The 21043-nt window shown below is 37.9% G+C and overlaps 2 protein-coding genes across 5 annotated transcripts in view; both read right to left on the bottom strand.

Moving 5' to 3' along the window:
• golm2 (golgi membrane protein 2) overlaps nucleotides 1–7055 on the bottom strand; it is a 29807-nt gene extending 22752 nt beyond the window's left edge. For both annotated transcript variants that reach the window (XM_005168941.5, XM_678225.9), the window contains exon 1: nucleotides 5742–7055. In XM_005168941.5, coding sequence (XP_005168998.1) covers nucleotides 5742–6068 — 327 coding nt within the window. In that variant the 5' untranslated portion in view covers nucleotides 6069–7055. The remainder of the gene's footprint in view (nucleotides 1–5741) is intronic.
• A 1935-nt stretch (nucleotides 7056–8990) lies between these two features.
• fam189a1 (family with sequence similarity 189 member A1) overlaps nucleotides 8991–21043 on the bottom strand; it is a 205886-nt gene continuing 193833 nt past the window's right edge. For 2 of the 3 annotated variants that reach the window (XM_073908638.1, XM_003198968.7), the window contains exons 8-12: nucleotides 20729–20807; nucleotides 17832–18479; nucleotides 13376–13441; nucleotides 12948–13270; nucleotides 8991–9710 (exon numbers count right to left, since the gene is read on the bottom strand). In XM_073908638.1, coding sequence (XP_073764739.1) covers nucleotides 9495–9710; nucleotides 12948–13270; nucleotides 13376–13441; nucleotides 17832–18479; nucleotides 20729–20807 — 1332 coding nt within the window. In that variant the 3' untranslated portion in view covers nucleotides 8991–9494. The remainder of the gene's footprint in view (nucleotides 9711–12947; nucleotides 13271–13375; nucleotides 13442–17831; nucleotides 18480–20728; nucleotides 20808–21043) is intronic. The other variant, XM_068222641.2, reaches the window with a different exon arrangement.

The raw sequence follows: 21043 nt of genomic DNA, 5'->3' as shown, positions 1-21043 counted from the left end.
GTGTTGTTTTAATGGAATTCAATACAGTACACCGTATTGAAAAAAAAAAAAACTTTCGCGGTGTGTGTGTGTGTGTGTGTGTGTGTGTATGCCTGTGGTCCTTTACTGAGTTGATAGGTACAGTGAAGTGTCAAACAGCCATGTGTGTTTGAAATATGTGGCGAAAAGTCCTGCATGATGGTAATAGTTTGACTGCAGTGTTTACATCTCTGTACTGCACTTCAATAATGTGACGAAAATCAGCATAATTCTCATGTCTTAATTGGATTTCTTAAGTTCGGTTATGACTATAGTCAGATTAAGATAATCAAAAATTGCTGTTTACATGTTAATCAGAGTATTGTATTAACTGCTTTAAAATCTGATTATTGGAGTCCATGTAAATGTACTTAAAGACACAGTGCGGCTTTTACTTTTTGGAATAATAATACTGCTTGGTTTGTTGAATCAGACTACTAAAACAACTCAAGGGTTCATTTTGAAAAAGTCTGACATTACTGCCTCAATCATGAGATGTTGAATAGTGCAGATCAGATAGCAATTTCCGAATTCATTTATGCCTAAACAAACTAAACTAAGAGAGAAGAGTGTGAAAACCACCTTCGTTTATAGAAGTGAGAAAATAGACAGCAGCTTTATTCAGACAACAGGATGCGAGTAAAAATATAGTAATGAGTGCAAATAAACCATAACATGATAGAAGATATTCAATTTTCCATACAATTTAGATTTCTGAGATGGCAAAGCTTCATGGTGCCTCATAAAATACAATTACTGCTGTATGCAATGAATGTGAAAGGGTAATAATCTATAAAGAGGCCTGTGTGAGCAATATACCAAATGTTAGTTGCAGCACAGAATCAATCTATAAAGGTACAGGCCAACTAAATGCACATGGAATATCAATGTTCATGTCTAGTTCAAATTCCAGTTAGACAAAACCGAGGCAGAAATCGATCTTCTGAAACGGTGACATCTTCTACATCCTCTCTTAACACAATCACCAAAATGTTACATTTCTTTTAAGGCAGCAACTAATGATTATTTGATAATAATTTTTCTGGGCAAGTATTTTTTCAATTGACTGATTTGCAAGTTGCAACTCAACAGATCCAGCATGACTGTCCTGAAGTTAGTAAAACATTTCAACAAAACCACTTTATACTAATTTACTTGATGAAGAGAATTTTACTAGACAAGCAGATATTCAGCCATCTGTAACACAAACATGTTTTCTTGTAGGACTTGGGGTTCAGAATTTTTCCAGCAGCTGGTTCTTTAGCAGCCAATGGATAACAGCATTTGATGAAAATGAATTTCAATATCAATAATTATCGATTTGTTGTTGCAGGCCTAATTCATTTACTTTAAACAATAGAGAAAAAATGACAATGAAAAGGCAATAGAGTTTTAGAAATGGTCTGCATGCTATTTAATTTACTTTAAAAATGCAAATTCAAGATGAATATTCATTAAATGTCAACAAAAATAACAAACTGCCTTGTATCACAAATTGCTGGCAGCTAGCTCTCTGCAACTCTCACATGATTGCCCACTGAAGCTTATGCTGTGTTTACACCAGACGAGGAACGTGCAGATAAATTGCGCTATTCGCACGTAAATAGACGCGTGAACATTTTAGTTTACTTGCTTCATTTGCGTGTCAAAATCCACTTCATTCGCACGTCAAATTCACTTCACAACAGACGTTGATTTACGTCATGGGCAGGGCTTCTGTCTGCCCGGTGACTCTAGCTTTGTTGCTAGATGGCTAACATGAATTTTATTGAGAAAATAACTGTGTTTATGTGCTTTATGAAGGCTGAAAAACAGCATTGATTCGTTTGGAGCAGTGTCTGAGTCCACTAGATCCTTTCAGAGGTGCACCCAGCTTTGTGAGCTCATAAATTCCTCCAGAAACTTAACCTGGATGATGGAAGTATTCAGCGGTGCTTCTGATTGAGCCGAGCCCAGTTTGATGAATTGTTGTTGGTGTGTGCAGGAGGATTTTTCCCCGAGACACTATTAACAGACGCTACATCATAATCACACCCCCACAAGAGCAAGCTCCTGATTGGTTAACAAGATGCGAATGTCCGTTGAAGTTCAGATTTTTGAACTCGAGCGGTTCGCTTGATTCATGAGTCAAACACACAAAATGCTCAATTCGAGCCGCGTCATTCGCACCACAGGATGTCTATTCGTGCCTTTGCATTGACTTAACATGTAAATCAGCTTCTTTCGCGTCTGGTGTGAACGCAGCATAAACAGGGCTGCGCCCGGTCAGTACCTGGATGGGAGATGGGAACATGGGAAAGCTAGGTTGCTGCTGGAAGTGGTGTTAGCGAGACCAGCAGGGGGCGCCCAACCTGTGGTCTGTGTGGGTCCTAATGCCCCAGCATAGTGACTCTATACTGCTCAGTGAGTGTCGTCTTTCGGATGAGACATTAAACCAAGGTCCCGACTCTCTGTGGTCGTTAAAAACCCCAGGATGTCCTTCGAAAAAGAGTAGGGGTTTAACCCCGGCATCCTGTCCAAATCTGCCCACTGGCCTCGGTCTATCATGGCCTCCTAACTATCCCCATATCATAACTGGCTTCATCACTGTTTCCTTGCCACCAATCAACTGGTGTGGTGTGCAATCTGGTGCTAAATGGCTGCCATCGTGTCATCCAGGTGGATGCTGCACACTGGTGGTGGTTGAGGAGATTCCCTCCACTGTGTAAAGCACTTTGAGTGCCCAGAAAAGCGCTATATACATGTAAGAAATGATTATTGTATCTCTGGGGCCTGTACCATGTAGCTTGATTAGCTAGTTAGGTTTCAGTATAGCTTGCACCAATTCTAGATTTTTGGTGCCATTAAGGTAGGTCAGCTTTAATCGTTCTTTGTCACCATGGTATTTTATGCTACATGGATAACCCTCTCTCGGACAGATTATGTTCTGGTTTACAGATCACGAACCAAGATTCAACCAATCAACTGTGAACAAAGTGACACATCTCTGAAGCAATAAAGCAACTACTCCTAATAACTCTTGCTTCAAATTGAAAGTCCCTATATAGTAAAACACTTTTAAAGATAAAATAATTTTATTTAAATGAAGGTTATTTATTATAAATACATTAGATTTTTTTTAAATGATTAAATCCGGGCATAATCCATTCATCACAAAAGCAATTTTAGTTTAATAACCAATGAGAATATTTATATATCAAGTTAAATATATAGACATTTTATACAGTTTACAGAAAGCTATATTTTTAAAACATTACACATGAGCTTAGATTACTCAGGTTCTATTTACCTGTACATAGTATAGAATTTGCTTTCTTTCAGCTCTTCTCTTTAATGGATAGCTCTTTTCTTCTTACTGTAAACAAACCCATTATCCTTGCTTGTGAATTCTGCTTACTCTCTTACAAAATGTCAATCAAATTTATGTTTCAAGGTACGTGGTCGGCTGTTTGCGACTGGTGGCCTGCCTTCAAGTGCACATGCTCACAAATTCAGGTTCAACGCCTGAGTTAAAAGAGAGTTTCACAGTACCAAGCCTGATTGCACTGGTTTGGTTTTGTCAACTCAAAACTAATCCTGTAATCCTGAGTGTGTTCAGCCACCATCACAGTACAGGCCTCTGGTAATCACGGTCTTAGACAATTATGTGGATATAATATCAAGAACAAAGAGCATGACAGAGGTCTGTACGTGAAGAGTCTGAGATGTGGAGGCTTGTGGGGGGTCCCAGTGCCCTGGGCACACAGATGGGTCTGACCATGAGCTCTCAGCTGTGTCACACAACCACAGGGAAGCCTAAGGCTTGAATCCATAAAGAGCAACATGACAGGATGCCCTCTGTCCTGTCAACTCACATTTTTAATATTCTGAGGTTGACAGTAAATATTTACAATACATAATATAAAAATAGATATTTTATCCATGACTTAAATATTGTTCATTTTAAACATCTGTGGACATCTATTTTTTCTTGAATATGGGAATCTTCTGTATATTCTGATTTTACTGAAGGTACAAATGCACAGCAAAACTCTGTTTCTGTCAGTCTTGCACCCTGCTGTCTGGACACGACACACAGAGGCAAAACAGCCTTATCTGCAGACACAACTAGTAGAACACGCACAAAGAGCAAATATCAGCAAACTACCATCAGAAAAATAAAGCTTTGGAAAGATCTGCATTTGAATGGACTGTGTGTGTCTGTGTGGGACAAGCTAACAAAACAAAAAAAAACGGTCAATGAAATTAATCTTCCATACTTCTAGTAGAACTAAAGCTATCTGTGAAATGGAATACACCTGAAACAAAACACCCGACTGCACAACACACAACCAGCTAAACAACTCTGCTTGAATTAACCAAGTAACACGAATTTAAAAAAGAAAAGAAAAATAATCTCCAAACAGGCAAAGGACTGAACAAATAGACATGCCGGATGTGAACGATTATAAAAGAGCGATCGTCATGGTTACATGGTTAAAGAGTAGACAAGGGCAGAGCCATACAGAGTCAAATTTTTCTAACCACATATCCATGAAAAAGATAATCACATGCAACTTGTGATCTGATAAGAGCCTTTCAGTAGTAAACTCACCATAATGACATGGCCTCAAGCTAAATGAAAAACACTGCATTCACTAAGCAAAGACGTTTTTGCGATTTTTAAAATACATTTTTACTGAATTAAATGTATATAAGGAGAGGCACAGCAGCTCAGTGGTTAGCACTATCGCCTCACAGCAAGAAGGTCATTGGTTCAAGACTCAACTATGTAAGTTGGCATTTCTGTGTGGAGTTTGTTGTTTTCCCCGTGTTTACGTTGGTTTCTTCCAGGTGCTCCGGTTTCCCTGACAGTCCAAAGTCATGTGCTATAGGTGAATTGAATAAACTAAATTGGCCGTAGTGTATGTGTGTGTGCATGTGAGAGTGTATGGGTGTTTCCCAGTACTGTGATGCAGCTGAAAGGGCATCTGCTGCGTGAAACATTTGCTGGATAAGTTGCAATATGAATATTAGAAATTAGTTATTAAAACTATTATGTTTAGAAATGCGTTAGAAATCTCCGTAAACAGAAATTGGGGGGGGCAGGTGGCTAATTGATTAGGGGGGCTAATAATTCTGACTTTAACTGTATATATGCATTATATATATATATATATATATATATATATATATATATATATATATATACATACATATGTATATACATACATCTTTGATTAGTGAATGCATGAAAGTTCTTAACGTGCTAAGACTTTGAGCATTTATTTTTTTACAGAAGGAAATAAGCTTTTAACAGTATCTACATCATTTCCTCTTCAGACATCAGTTGAGTGACTAGCTTTTAGAACAGAGATCATTTGCTCTAATTAACTAATTTTAAATAAAGAATTTAAACTACTAAATACACGATCAGTTTCTGCATAAAAATAAATGATGCCCTCCCCCACCCCCACAAATCTAAACATGAATACAGTGCACACTGTAAACATTTTAATCAGATTTTTCTTTAAATGAAAATCAAAACTTTACCCAGGAACAACTGTGTGAGCTGAAACTGAGTGGCCGTAATGATGGCAAATCAAACTAGTAAAACAAGTTTAAAAGTGTTACTGAGAAAATCTAGCTATTTGAAACTAGAGGTTTCTAGGTTTGTGACAGTGCGAGTCTGATGTACAGTACACCTGTTCACTTCTTTCTTTCTCACTCACTCACTCACTCACCTTGTCATCGGTGCAGGTTTTGACCAGCGCATCTCTGGCCTGCAGTTTGTTCTGCAACGCGCTGTAATCTCCGTCCTTCAGGTCGATCTGTTTCCGGTGCGTGTCCACCTGCATCATCAGCTCGGAGTTTCTCTTCTCCAAGCGGGAGCGCGCCGCGTCCGTGCGCTTCACCTGCGTCTGCACCTCGGCCAACTCGTCCAGCAGCCGCGCGTGCTTAGTGGACACGCTCCAGTAGTTAAACGACAGAATCACGATAACCACCAATAACGCGATCAGGATGAAGGACGGGAGGCGACCCCCACGTCGAATCGCGCCGAAACCGATCATCGCGTAATCGACCCGCGGCACAGATTCCGTTCTAGGGCTTTGTGTGTTAAACTACGAGTGATGTGGTCAAGTCGTCTATCAAGAAAGAGGCACTCTCTCTCTCATTCGGCTAACAGCAACCTTGAGGTGTCCTGAAGTTGGTGACAGTACTTTACTTAGACGATTCCTAACGTTACGTGTTCCTTCCGCACAGTTGACGACTTTCCTTGTTTGCATTCATACAACGCCACTGTCAGTAGATCAAACACATCAACACACACACACTCTCTCACACACAGCCGACGTGGCCTAAGAGAGCTCAGTTGAGCTAACAGCACACAGCCATCAGCTTTCCGTCCTCCGCCAGATCCTACAGCTCCTCCAAACGCATATTTACTCTTTTGCGGTCATCTCTGCAGATCTGCTGTCATGCTCGAGTGAAATATTCACTTCTGAATCAGCGAGCAGCTCAGCGTTAGCTACAACCTCGCTAAAGTAGCATACGTGGATGTGGAGGAGCAACAGCCGAGCGCTAGCTGCAGTTCAACAACACGACACCGATTCCATCTAAACACACATCAAACATAAAGCCAAGCCGATTTCGGGCATGCAAACATATCTATTATCGTTAGCAAAACAAACAACAGGCTATAAATCGTTAGCGTTACATCTGAGAGCGCCAGTAAGGCCAGATTTTCGGTATTTCCAACAAGCACCACGATACGCACCTGATATACAAGAAGAACACGGCACAAACAATCCGTCTATACGTGTTTGACGCGTTTTACAATGCAAGTCCACGCAGACTTAGAGTTCGCTTTTACTGTAACTCAACTCCAGCCTTCCCCTTCTGCTCTCGGCCCTGCCGAATGCAAGCGCGCGCACACACTGCGCATTTGTGTGTGTGTATACACATTAGTATTCGCGCCAGCAATAGATCATGTTTCCTAAATGTATCGTTATCTTGTTGTATATCTAACAACCAGGATAGACGGCTCGATAAAATCCAGAAAAATGTCGTCCAACGTGTAAGGTGTACAGAGGGGCTTGATCGACGGCTTCAACAGCCAATCAGTGGATACAACCGTACGCATTAGATGTTTCTGATTGGCTGTGGGCGTAACCCTTTTTGTCGCCACGTTTTAATTGGACGCTCAAATAATAGGAGGAGGTGGGATATATGGCACTAGAATGAACATTCTCATTAGACAAAACGTCGCATTTATGGGAAACCTTACCTATTCCTATTGCTCAATGCCTTTTACCAAATAAATAGATTCATTTATTCATTTTCATCAGCTTAGTTCTTTTGTTCATCAGGAGTCGCCACAGCGGAATGAACCACCAACTTACTTGTTTTACACAGCGGATAAATACCCTTCCAGCTGCAACCCAGTACTGGAAAACATCCATGCACATTCATACACTACGACCAATTTAATTTATTCAGTTCACCTATACCAGGGATGGGCAAACTTGATCCTTGAGGGCCGGTGTCCCTGCAGAGTTTTGTTCTAACACTAGTCAAACACACCTGAACAAACTAATCAGTGTCTTCAAGATCGCTTGAACTCTATAGGGAGGTCTGTTTGAATAGGGTTGGAGCTAAACTATGCAGGATACTGGCCCTCCAGGATCTAGTTTGCCCACACCTGACCTATACAGTGTGTCTTTGGACTGTGGGGGAAACCGGAGCACCTGGAGGAAACCCACACCAACACAGGGAGAACAATGCAAACTCCAGACAGAGATGCCAACTGACCCAGCCTGGACTCAAACCAGAGAACTTCTTGCTGTGAGGTGATAGTGCTAACCACCGAGTCGCCCCCAGCACTCTACAAATAAGCTTGAATTGAATTTTATTTCTTATAGTGATTGAAATATATTATGGCATTGGATGCTATGACGTGACATTTGAGTGATTTGCTAATTAATTTAGAAATGTATGAATTAGCATTTATAATGTATATCTATATTATAACACACAGAGTCATTGTGTTGTTTAGGATCCACAGAATGGACCAACAATCTAATTTGAAAAAAAAAAAGAAAACTCACTGCACCATGTGCTTAGCTTGAAATGAAGGGATCAGGGATTTACCCTCCTTTCAACTTGTACCAAACCTGTTTGAGTTTTTATTTTGTCTGTTAAACACACAAAAAAGATATTTTGAAAAATGTTCGAAACTGGTAACCATCGACTTCTATAGTATTTGTTTTTCATACATTGGATGTCAGTGGTTACAGGTTTCTGACATTCTTCAAAATATCTTCTTTTGTGTTCAACAGAACAAATATAGTCATAAAGGTGTGAAGCCAATTCAGACTGAATAGTCAGTACTTTGAATTTTTAAGTGAACTGTCCCTTTAAGAGGACATTAGAAAAAGTGCACTAATTCTTAAGATGGCTTGACAGGGTTAAACCAGCAACCATTCATTCATTCATTCATTCGTTCATTCATTTTACTTCAGCTTAGTCCCTTTGTTCATCAGGGGTCGACACAGTGGAATAAATCACCAAATTATCCAGCATATGTTTTAGTTTTACACAGTGGATGCCGTTCCAGCTGCAACCCAGTACTGGGAAACACCCATACAGTTATTCAAACTCTCTCTCTCTCTCACACACACACACACACACACACACACACACACACACACTATATGTCCAGTTGTCTGTTGAACAAAATAAAAATGTTGGAAACCGGTAACCATTGACTTTCATAGTATGTTTTTCATACATTGAATGTCAATGGTTACAGGTTTCTGACATTCTTCAAAATATCTTCTTTTGTGTTTAACAGAACAAATATAGTCATAAAGGCACTTTAGAAAAAGTGTGAGCGTGCACTAATTCTCAAGACCTGTCAAGACAGTGCTTATGTAAGCCAATCGCAAGTAATGACTTGACAAGGTTAAAACGACAATCTATAGCGAAAGAAATTACAAACAGACACATTTTTATTTTGCAACACAGAAAAGAATAATTACACACTGAGGTAAGTCGAATAATCCAGCTTCATGAAGGTCTCTGTCCCGCAGTGGCACACAATGACAAAGTATGTCCAATATTTCACATGATGTTTGCTGAAGCTGTGTATTTAAATGTTATTTCTCATCCAAAAAACAAAAGGGTTCATGAAGAGGTAAATCCATTTGATCATCTACGGTCCAAAACAGACCCATTCTCTTATTTAGCACAGTAGCAACACTTTTAACAAATATTTTACCTTTTTTTCTGACAATAAAGTAAAAATATATACCCCTGCAGGTAAACACTCCGGTGTTTCTTTATTGTATCTTTCCAGTATCTTTAATTTAAGCACATGAGAGGGTGTTAACTCTATGTTAACTCACTGTTGTTTTTTTAAGAGCTACAGTGTTCTGCTGATGAGAGTTAGGACTTGGCCTTGGCACATATTCAGAGGACGTTCATAGTCCAGAGGGTCAAAGAGTGGTTTCTCTGCATATGCTGATGAGGCTTTGAGGCTGGGTTGGAGATTGATGACCCCGGGTGGCAGAGGCATCTGTATGACTGGAGACTCGGGTTGGACGGCGCAGGGATGATGATGGGGAACTCAAAGCTCCGCAGCTCTGTAAATGCAGGTCTCCGTGAGCACGTTTCCTTGGGCTGCCCATTATCTTCTGCGACTGTGTCATCAACTGTGTGAAGGATATAAGAAAAGGAAAGAAGACAGTTTAATTTAGTTGTGATATTTCACTTTCAAATACCTTCTTTTCAGAAAGATATGTTGTAGTGATAAATATATATGGATGTTTTTCCTTGTCATTTTTAAAAGTTCACAGCCACACTTGACTTTTTTTAAAAAAAGATTAATTGTTCTTTATTGGCATTAATGGTTTCTTGAAGAACAACTAATCTCCATTTAACCTTCTTAATCTACAAAATATTCTTTACAGTGGAAACATGTTTTTTAAAGTAAGTTTTTTTTCACAACATGAACCAGTGTTGCCAACTTAGTGACTTTTTAGCAGAGGTGGGTAGAGTATCCAATGTCTATACTCAAGTAAAAATACAAATACTTGCGGAAATTTGTACTCAAGTAAAAGTAAAATAAACAATCCTAAAAGTTACTCGAGTAAGTGTAAAAAATCTGATGAAAAAATTACAAGTAAATAGTTACTAGTTACTTTACATTATATATATATTTATTCGCTTTCCTGTGAATTTCTTTTTTCTAACTTCCTAAATTACCCTAACTTGTCAAATTAACCTAGTTAAACCTTTAAATATCACTTTAAGCTATCTTTATATATATATATATATAAACTCACATGTCTTCCTCGACTTCAGCCATCATTCCAACATAAGCGCACGCTCTAACCGAAAGCGTGAGATGCGTCTCTATAGCAACGTTTCGCGACACAATCTGTCCAATGCGGCGCCTCGCGATATTTGTCTTATAGCGAAGTAATAATTTACTTGAGTAAGAATAAAAGTACATATTTTAAAATGTACTCTAAAGGGACACATTACCCAACAATTTTACTCAAATCAATGTTATGAAGTAAATGTAATTAGTTTCTCCCCACCTCAGACCCCCTTAGCGACAAATTTTCAAAAACTAGGAACAAATCTAGCAATTTTTTGTGGTGTTACTGGAGATTTGTTTAGACACTTATGTGTCCATACTGTATTGCACTTACAGGCGGCCCAGTCCTCGTACAGCAATCCCTCCAACCTGCACCCTGAGAGCCCTCTGCATACCGATGGCAAATGATTTAGTTCCATGAGTGTGATGTATTTCCCTTGTACAGTCAAACTGATCTACTTCTCCTTTGTTTTAAGTTAAACAATTTAATTTGACCATTTACTGTTATCTTGTTCACAATCACAGATATTTTAGAGAGTTTCAGAACGTGTTTATTACGTCTGAGAGATTCCTGCAAATTCACTACACATCTGTACTCATATACTGTTTTCAAACAAAAATACATTTAGTTAAATTGACATGCATAAATCCTAGTGCAACTACAAATACCCCTTTATTACCCTTAGGCTCTTTAACAAACAAACCATTGGATGTGATGACGTCAGTGATATGCAAATTAACGTAATCTAGCGAGATTTAGCGACTTTTCGGGCAGAGCTTGGCACATTTTAAATGGTTGGCAACACTGCCATGAGCAATGTTTTGAATAACGTTTTGCTAGAAGGTTTTTTGGCATAGCAAAGCAGATCAAGTCCCAGATTACAAACTTATAAAACAGGCTATCATTTCTACACTCAAGTTACATACTATTTTAAACACATATGCACCATTACAAAAAAGAAACATGGTTTTACTACAAACAAAAATACAAAAAAAGAAGTAAAACTACTTACAAATTACCTGTTTTTTTTTCATTCCTCTTTAAAATATTCAAAAAAATGTATTCAGAACAAATAAAAACATAAAACAGATTATTTTGATGACATTCATCACGTACTTCAAGCCGAAATAAATTTATTTAAAGCAAAACTTAGATGTGGGAAATTCAGTTTAAAAACCCTTGTGTATCGTTCAGCACAAATGCAAACAAGTGCACATTTAGTGCATGCTTTATTTAATGCTAACTGCATTAAAATTCATATAAATCTCATTACATTTTAAATAATAAAACCTATTTTAACAAATACAATAATAAGTCTTAAAGGGACAGTTCACTCACAACTGAAAAGTCTGTCATCATTTACTCTCACTTATTAAAAAAAGCCTTTCTTCCGTTGAGCACAAACTAAGGTATTTTGAAGAAAGCTGCAAACTTGTAACCATTGGCTTCCATAGTATTTCATTCTTTTTTTCTACGTTGAGTCAACGGTTACAGGTTTTCAGTTTTCTTCAAAACATCTTCTTTAGTGGTCAACAGCAGAAAGAAACTCATAGAAGCTTATAACCACTTGAGGGCGAGTAAATGGGGACTTCCGGATAGGTGAGCCGTAGGATGGCAGCAGAAAACGTACTCTCCCGGTCGATATGTTTAAAAAGCACTTTTACCCATTCAAGTGAGTTTTGCGCTAGACGATTTTAAAACAAGTGGAGCAAAACCTAAAAAGAGGTTTGTAAAACCAAAAATAAGCAAGGAGAACAAGGCGATGGAGGACAACGACAAACCATCACCTGAGAAAGAAAATGGTGCTGAAACAGTGAGAGCACTCAGCACAGACATTTCCCAACTGAAGACTAATTTGAGAAAAGAATTCTGGCAAGAAGAGTTTAGAAATGATTTGAAAACAGAAGTGGATAAGCTGAAAAGTGGACCAAAAGTCAGAAGGCATTTCCGAAGATATTCAGTCACATGGCACAAGACTGATTAAAGCAGAAGCGAATAGCTGAACTCGAGTCGGCAAACCTTGAACTAAACTAAAGGATGCCTTACTACATACCTTGAAAGAGCAAAAGATGATGCTGAATAAGGTCACGGATCTTGAGAGCCAATTCCGACGACATAATATTTGAATAAACGATAATAAAGAAGAAGTGAAAGGGCCATGCATGATTAAGTTCATCACTTCTCTGCTGAAAAATACACTTTCATTAGACTCCGATTTAGACCGACAGATACAGAGAGTACACAGATCTCTTGGTCCTAGACCTCAAAATAATAATACTTGGAGATTGATTATTGTCATTTCCTGCATTCAAGCACCAAAGATTAGATTTTGTGAGCTGGCTGGGTGAAAGAACTGCAACATGATGGCAAGCCAATTTTCTTTGCGCACGATTTCCCCATGGAGATGAAGGAAAACTGAAGCAATGTAAAAAAGTGAAAAAAGTCCTTAAAGAGGGCAAGTAAATAGTAAGTTTTCATTCTGAGGTGAATTATCCCTCTAAAAAAATTATGTACATCAATTCATTAACAATCACATACTGTAGTTTGAAATGATGCCATATTCACCTGATCAATAATACTGGCACTGAATATAGCCTCATCCATGTGTTTCTCATCAGATTTAATGACACATTTGATGCTGTTGACCACCTGCTGGACCTCTGGAGGTAGACTGCAGCTCGAGTGCTCCAGGAACTTGGCCACCAGCACTTTGGTGTCTTTGTAGGTTTTGAGGTCAGCGAGAGATTGCGGCCGTTCTGTAGACATTGAGTTAGGGATGTGAGCTTTGAGTTGCAAGTCCACCTTTCTGTCGTCCTTCTGCTTTTTGCCCATTTGGCTGCTGTGTTTAGCAAAAGGCTGCCGGCTGCCCTGTGAGAGCTCCATACATGCTGCGAAAACAAAAGCGTTTTATTTATTCTAACAATGAGATCAAACAGCCACACCATACTAAATAATGTGGTGATAGATGACACCGAAAACACAAGAGCTGCAACCTTGATCACAGGGAGTCTGTGGAGAGTCTTCAGGTGGATGGGTAGAAGCAGGAGCACAACGGTCACCTAAAAGTCAAATCACATGCTCAGTAATGAGTCAATATGATTATTTGCAATGCTCTTGGATTTTGTCTAACTACAACTAGCAACTCATTATATGTTGTTTACATTGAGCTTAAAGGTACACTCACCGGCCACTTTATTAGGTACACCTGTCCAACTGCTCGTTAACACAAATTTCTAATCAGCCAGTCACATGGCAGCAGCTCAATGCATTTAGGCATGTAGATACGGTCAAGACGATCTGCTGCAGTTCAAACCGAGCATCTCAATGGGAAAGAAAGGTGATTTAGCTGACTTTGAACATGGTTGTTGGTGCCAAACAGGCTGGTCTGAGTATTTCAGAAACTGCTGATTTACTGGGATTTTCACACACAACCATCTGTATGGTTTACAGAAAATGGTCAGAAAAAGTGAAAATATCCAGTGAGCGGCAGTTCTGCGAGCGTAAATGCCTTGTTGATGTCAGAGTTCAGAGGTGATAGAAACAGTGACTCAAATAACCACTCGTCACAACTGAGGTATGCAGAAAAGCTTCTCTGAATGCACAACACGTCCAACCTTGAGGTGGATGGGCTACAGCAGCAGAAGACCACACCGGGTGCCACTCCTGTCAGCTAAGAACAGGAAACTGAGGCTACAGTTCACACAGGCTCACCCAAATTGGACAATAGAAGACTGGAAAAATGTTGCCTGGTCTGATGAGTCTCCATTTCTGCTGTGACATTCGAATGGTAGGGTCAGAATTTGGCGTCAACAACATGAAAGCATGGATTCATCCTGCCTTGTATCAATGATACAGGCTGGTGGTGTAATGGTGTGGGGGATATTTGTTGGTACACTTTGGGCCTATTAGTACCAATTGAGCATTGTGTCAATGCCACAGCCTACCTAGTGTTGCTGACCATGTCCATCCCTTCATGACCACAGTTAACCCATCTTCTGATGGCTACTTCTTGTAGGATAATGTGTCAGGTCATAAAGAGCGAATCATCTCAGACTGCTTTCTTGAACATGACAATGACTGTAGTTCTCTGTACTGAAATGGCCTCCACAGTCACCAGAGCTCAATGCAATAGAGCACCTTTGGAATGTGGTGGAACAGGAGATTCACGTCATGGATGTGCAGCCGACAAATCTGCAGCAACTGCATGAAGATGCCATCATGACAATATAGACCAAAATTTAAGGAATATTTCCTGTACCTTGTTGAATCTATGCCATGAAGGGTTAAGGCATTTCTGAAGGCAAAAGAGGGTCCAACCGTGTACTGGTCTGGTGTACCTAATAAAATGGCCAGTGAGTGTATAGTTGACCAAACATTTAAAATACATTTATGCTGAATGCAAAACAAAAAAATATTGGAAAAAAGCAGCTGTTGACATTCATAGTGGGAACAAAAAATATTCTATGGAAGTTGCTTTTTGCAACTCAGTATACTACACTAACACTAACAATTATGGGTAACCACCAGAGAATCACAGCAGTAACAGCCTCTGACTACCATTTAAAAAATACTATGGAAGTCAATGGCTGCATTTTTCCAACATTCTTTAGTAAAACTCCCTTTGTGATCAACAAATAAAAACTCTTAAGTTTATAGGTAATCAAAAATTTACAGAACAATAGCCTCTTACTACCGTTTTAAGAGAAGAAATACTATGGAAGTCAACGGTCTGGGTAACCACATTCTTTAAAATATGTTCTTTAGAGTTTCTGCAGGTTTTCACAAGTCAAATTTAAGACTTTTTAAGACCCTTTTATGACCATGAAGAATGAAATTTCAGACTTATATAGGGCTAGACCCAAGGATTTTTTAATGGCCCAGCAGAAAAAAAAATCTACTTAGTCATTTCTCCACCATATATTTCAAATAATGCGTCAAAACAAGCAGACCTTAGTTGCATACATACATTTTTGTTTAACACAACTAAAAAAAAAAAAACTTTAAAAACTACTTTCGAACAACGGACTACAGTTATATTATTAGTAATGAGTAGTTTTGATAAAAGTTTTATTGCGATGTGTTGTTGGTGATTGAATGTGGATGTGATTGGGTATTTTTACATAAAGTAAGTTTAAGACCCGTTTAAAATGATTTAAGACCTACAAGACAATATTTCAGTGAATTAAAGAACTTTTAAGGCCTAAAATTGTGTTTTTTTTTATTTAAGACATTTAACACTTATTAATAGTCTGGGAATACCCTGTTCTTCTGTGTTCAATAGGATAAAGAAACACATTTAATAAAACAAGTGAGAGTGAGTAAATGTTTTTACTATTTCTTTAAAGCCAGTTTTTCTATACTAAGCTTAAGACTTTTACCAGTTTCAAAAGGGGATTTGTTTTATTGAATGGCTGGGTAATGAAACTCTCTTGTGAGACTGCACTCAAACTATGCTGTGTTACTCCTGCGTGAAAGTAAAATTATGTGGTGTTTGAATGTAACAGTCAGTTCAACAAATAATAAACAGAGCAGAGCTGACCTACATTCATATCACATATTACCTTCAGGTGTTGCATTTTATTTTAGAATGTGGGAAACACTCAAAATGGCAGGAAAACAGGACTGACAAATTTAAATTTACTAAAACTTCTATGTTAAGCTGCTCTGACAATCTACATTGTAAAAGCCCTTTAGAAATAAAGTTGAATTAAATTGAATAATATATTGAAATACTAATTTGCCAAATTACTGTTTTTACCAAAATAAATAATAATATTCTTGTTATTTTCAGACGTAAAATTTTTGTGTAGTTAATAAAAGTGTCAAGTTTGTATTCATTTATTCAGCTTCATAATGGGCTACAACCATGATAAGCATAATAATGATGTTGACCTCCAGATATAACATTCTATTTTGAAATGTAAGTGAGATTTCAGATGAGAAACATAACTAACTGATGAATGTAATGCATTCATATAGACCCAGGTGAGACACAACAGTAAAACAAGCCACTGTGTAAACAAATCACACACTGGGTTTGTTCAATCAATGATAGTGACACCGTAAACAAGATGGTCAACCAGTAGTTTACAAATGTACACTGCCAAGCAATAAAAGTTAAGCCAGGATTCTGTTAAAGGGATTTTTCACACAACAACGACATTTCTTTCCTTATTTACTCAACCTCTACCTGTTTAAAGCCAGTTTAAGTCGAACACAAAATACGTTTTTTCGAATGTTGAAAACTGGTATCTGTCCACTTTCACAGCATCTTATTCCTACCCTGCCTAGTCAAAAAAAACTGTATCATGTTTTGTGTATATTAATAGACTCATTCATTCTCCTTCAGCTTTGTCCCTTATTTATCAGGGGCCGCCTACTATTCTGTCATACCGCCAACTATTCTGGCATATGTTTTATGCAGCGAATGCTGTTCCAGCCACTACCCAGCACTGGGAAACACCCATACACACACACACACACACACACACACACACACACACACACACACACACACACACACACACACACACACACACACACTAATGCACTACATGCTAACCTCTGGGCCACCATGCTGCATAATGATAACGGAACCATTTAAGAGTACACAATGTGCATGTAAATTGCTTTACATTTACGGAAAAGGTTGATGTAGTATAGTATAGTATAGTATAGTATAGCATAGTATAGTATAATATAGAATAGTATAGAATAGTTTAGTATAGAAAAGCATAGTTTAGTATAGAATAGTTTAGTTTAGTATAGAAATGCATAGTTTAGTATAGAATAGTAAAGATTAATATGGTAAAGAATAGTATAGTAAAGTATAGTATAGAAGAGTATAGTATAGAATAGTATAGTATAGAATAGTTTAGTATAGTATTGATTAGTATATAATAGTATATAATAGTATAGATTAATACAGAATAGTATAGTATAGTATAGTATAGATTAGTAAAGAATAGTATAGAATAGTATAGTATAGTATAGAATAGTATAGTTTATCATAGTATAGATTAGTGAAGAATAGCACAGAATAATACAGAATAGTATAGTATAGAATAGTATAGTACAGCATATAATAGAATAGATTAATATAGAATAGTATATATTAATATAGAATAGTATAGTATAGTATAGAAAAGTATAAAATAGAATAGTTCAGTATATAATAGTTTGATATTGAATAGTATAGTATAGCATAGTATAGATTAATATAGAATAGTATATATTAATATAGAATAGTATAGTATAGTATAGTATAGAAAAGTATAAAATAGAATAGTTCAGTATATAATAGTTTGATATTGAATAGTATAGTATAGCATAGTATAGATTAATATAGAATAGTATATATCAATATAGAATAGAATAGAATAGAATAGTATAGTATAGTATAGTATAGTCTAGCACAACCATTCACAGAAAAATGGATAACTAACGTACTTTTAGATATGGAAGTACAGGATATTGGTTCACTAGTGGAACGCACAATCCTCGCCAGCTTCCGATAGCCTTTGGTGGAGCGGAGGGTACGGGGTCTCTCGCGATGGCTGGCACTGCTGAGAGCAGAGGTAGAGTGGGGCTGTGAGGAAGAGGATGATGGAGACCAGACGCTGAAGCAGAGCCGTGTTCCCCGCAGCGGAGCAGTAGGTGATGGGGATGGGGTCACAGCTGAAGCCGCTCCAGAATTGGAGGTCACCGCTGAGCTGGAAGCACATTGGGAAGTGGCGCTCGCAGGGAAAAGAAGGGTAAGCTTCTTATTGGTTCGTTCTCTGTGCTGCATGCAAGACACCGGTTTAGTACTTGTAATCTCCTCCCTCTCAGCTCGGTTAACAGCGTCAGGAGATGATTGTGGAGAGTGGGGTTTGGAGTCCTCACTGTGGTCCAGTCGAGGGGTCTGCAGCCGCAGCGAGGACTGGTTGCTGTGCTCCAGGCTTGTGCAGCTGCCATCTGTAGGGACGATACGCAGAGTGCCATACGGTGAGGAATCAGACCCCTGGACCTCCAGTGAACAGAGGTCTTCAGAGGAGCAACTGTGATCTGGGACTTCTGCGGTCTCAGACACCATAAGGGAAGCACTGTCCACAGAGGCTGAGGAGACAGAGAGCATACAGTCATGTCTTTATAATATTCAAAACATGACTGAAGGCTGGCGGAGGAGGTAAATGAGTGTATTTGTCTGCTGATTTATAATAATGTATTTATTATATATAATTATCATAGTTCTGCTGCTCCTATCTAAACAAATATGTACACACTAAGGAATATTTGTGTGTAATTTGTGCGAGTGAGGCTGTATATTTTTAGTTGTAACATGTTTTTTTGTGTGTGTGTGTGTTTTAGGATCCACCTGTCCAGGGACTGCAGGAGGAATATAAGTTTTTGCCAAAGCCTGGCACAAAACATATTTCCTTTTACAGGTCAATATATTGTTGTGTATGTCCATGTCAAATAAATAATTTTAAAAAAATGTTTAACTTATATATAATATATATATTTAACTTTTATAATATTTAAATGACAAACTGAATACAGTATATGGTATATCACCCCTAAATCTGAATCACATAGTTGCACATAGCTAAATTCTATATAAATATGAGCAAATAAGGCAGTGAAAATAAATGAGCTTTTCGTTTTTATTTTTTATTATCCATTAAAAGAAAAATCACAAAATTAAAACATTTCATTGAAACAAAACTATAGCCATTGCCAACCATAACCATTTATAGAAAGTTACTTAAACAATTTAAAGCATCTGGAAAGGTCCTGTATAGGAAAATGGTCTCAGATCTCTGAAATTTTCTCCAAATTTATTGGACATTACTGGAGAAATCTGCTGCTGCTAGCTTTTATCTGGGCAACAAGGGGATTGCAAAGGTAGTGAAAAACGGTGCTGATAATTTTGGCCAAAGTGTACTTGAGAAAAAAACATTTTATAATTAGGTTTCACCAATCTATTATCAATTATAGGTAACATTTCCTTTTTAGTATCAGTTCTCACTATTAACTAGTGGCTTATTACCTACTGCTTATTATTAAAGTATTGGCTATTTTATAGTACTCATATAGTACATATGCTGCATGATCTTCTTCCACATTCCTTATCTAATACCTAAACCTAACTAATACCTTAATAAAGCTGTCCAGTAAATTAAGAGTTAAAAAAGAGTTTATTGAGGCAAACCTACAGTTAATTTGTTTATAGTCAAAATTATAAATAAAGTGTGACCCAATTTGTTTATTTCAAAGAAAGGTTACTCGTTTATTTATTTTCCTTCAGCTTAGCCCCTTATTTATCAGGGGTTGCCAGGGCGGAATGAAATGGCAGCTATTTCAGCATTTGTTTAAACAGTGGATACTCTTCCAGCTGCAAGCAGTACACAACCTGACAAAGTATTGTCGTCGATCCCAGATGTAAAAGCAACAAATATTAACCTGACTTCTAGTTGATCACTTGGAAAAGTAGCAGAAGGTAGATTTTTCAGATGAATCATCTGTTGAACTGCATCCCAATCATCACAAATACTGAAGAAGACCTACTGGAACCCGCATAGACCCAAGATTCTCAGAAATTAGTCAAGTTTGGTGAAGGAAAAAATCATGGTTTGGGGTTACAGTCAGTATGGGGGCATGCAAGAGATCTGCAGAGTGGATGGCAACATCAACAGCCTGGGGTATCAAGACATTTGTGCTGCCCATTACATTACAAACCACAGAAGAGGGCAAATTTTTCAGCAGGATAACACTCCTTCTCATACTTCAGCCTCCACATTAAAGTTCCTGAAAGCAAAGAAGGTCAATGTGTGCAGGGATTGGCCAGCCCAGTCACCAGACATTATTATTATTATTGAACATGTCTGGGGTAAGATGGAGGAGTACTTTTTATACTGCACCATGACCTTATATTCTTTACTGTACATTATTTCTGTTATGTGACAAGACTTTTGTCTAAGCCTTACTGTCATTAAACAATTAAAAATCAAGGCAGGATCATATTTTATTTTGGTGAAAAAAGCATAATCTAGAGGTCTTTGCTTTTCATATTAGCTACTTCTGATACCAAATAAGCATCTAGAAGTTAAATTATTATCTGTTGTTCCTAAAACTTGGATAGGAGACTATACTGTCAGGTAATATACTGGAAAACAAATAAAAGTTTTTTTTCCCACAAATTTTAGTGTAATATAAAAGGATAAACAAGATTCATTTTCATCCCTTTCTCTGCTTATATTTATGAAGGGTGCTATAATTTTGACAGTGCTTGTATACAATGGATATTCACCAGAGAAGGGGAAAGCCTCTGACTTTATTAGTATATGTGAGTGCAGCCTTCTCACCCTGAGTGCTGAGACCAGCTGTGGTGTTCCTTTCACACAGACTGGACTCAGTGCCGTGTTGCTCAAGACTGGTGGTGATCTGGATGAGAGAGAAAAAACGAGCAACATTAATTTACATCTTCTAACAAGCTGATCAGTATCAAATGCTCTTGAGGGTAACCTTCTGGAAAGGATGGTGATTTAAAATGGTCATACACCTGAGGATGATAACAAACAACTGCAAAAGGCGGAGAATCAGACATTAGAACATCTGGCAGCGAGGAATCTGCAGCAGCTTGACATCTGGCATCACAGCAGTGCTTTAAATCCACATTA

The sequence above is a fragment of the Danio rerio genome, chromosome 7 (genome assembly GCF_049306965.1).
Source record: "Danio rerio strain Tuebingen ecotype United States chromosome 7, GRCz12tu, whole genome shotgun sequence".
Taxonomy (NCBI): domain Eukaryota; kingdom Metazoa; phylum Chordata; class Actinopteri; order Cypriniformes; family Danionidae; genus Danio; species Danio rerio.
Note: the sequence above shows the minus strand (reverse complement) of the source record. Positions and strands in the feature narration are given on the sequence as shown.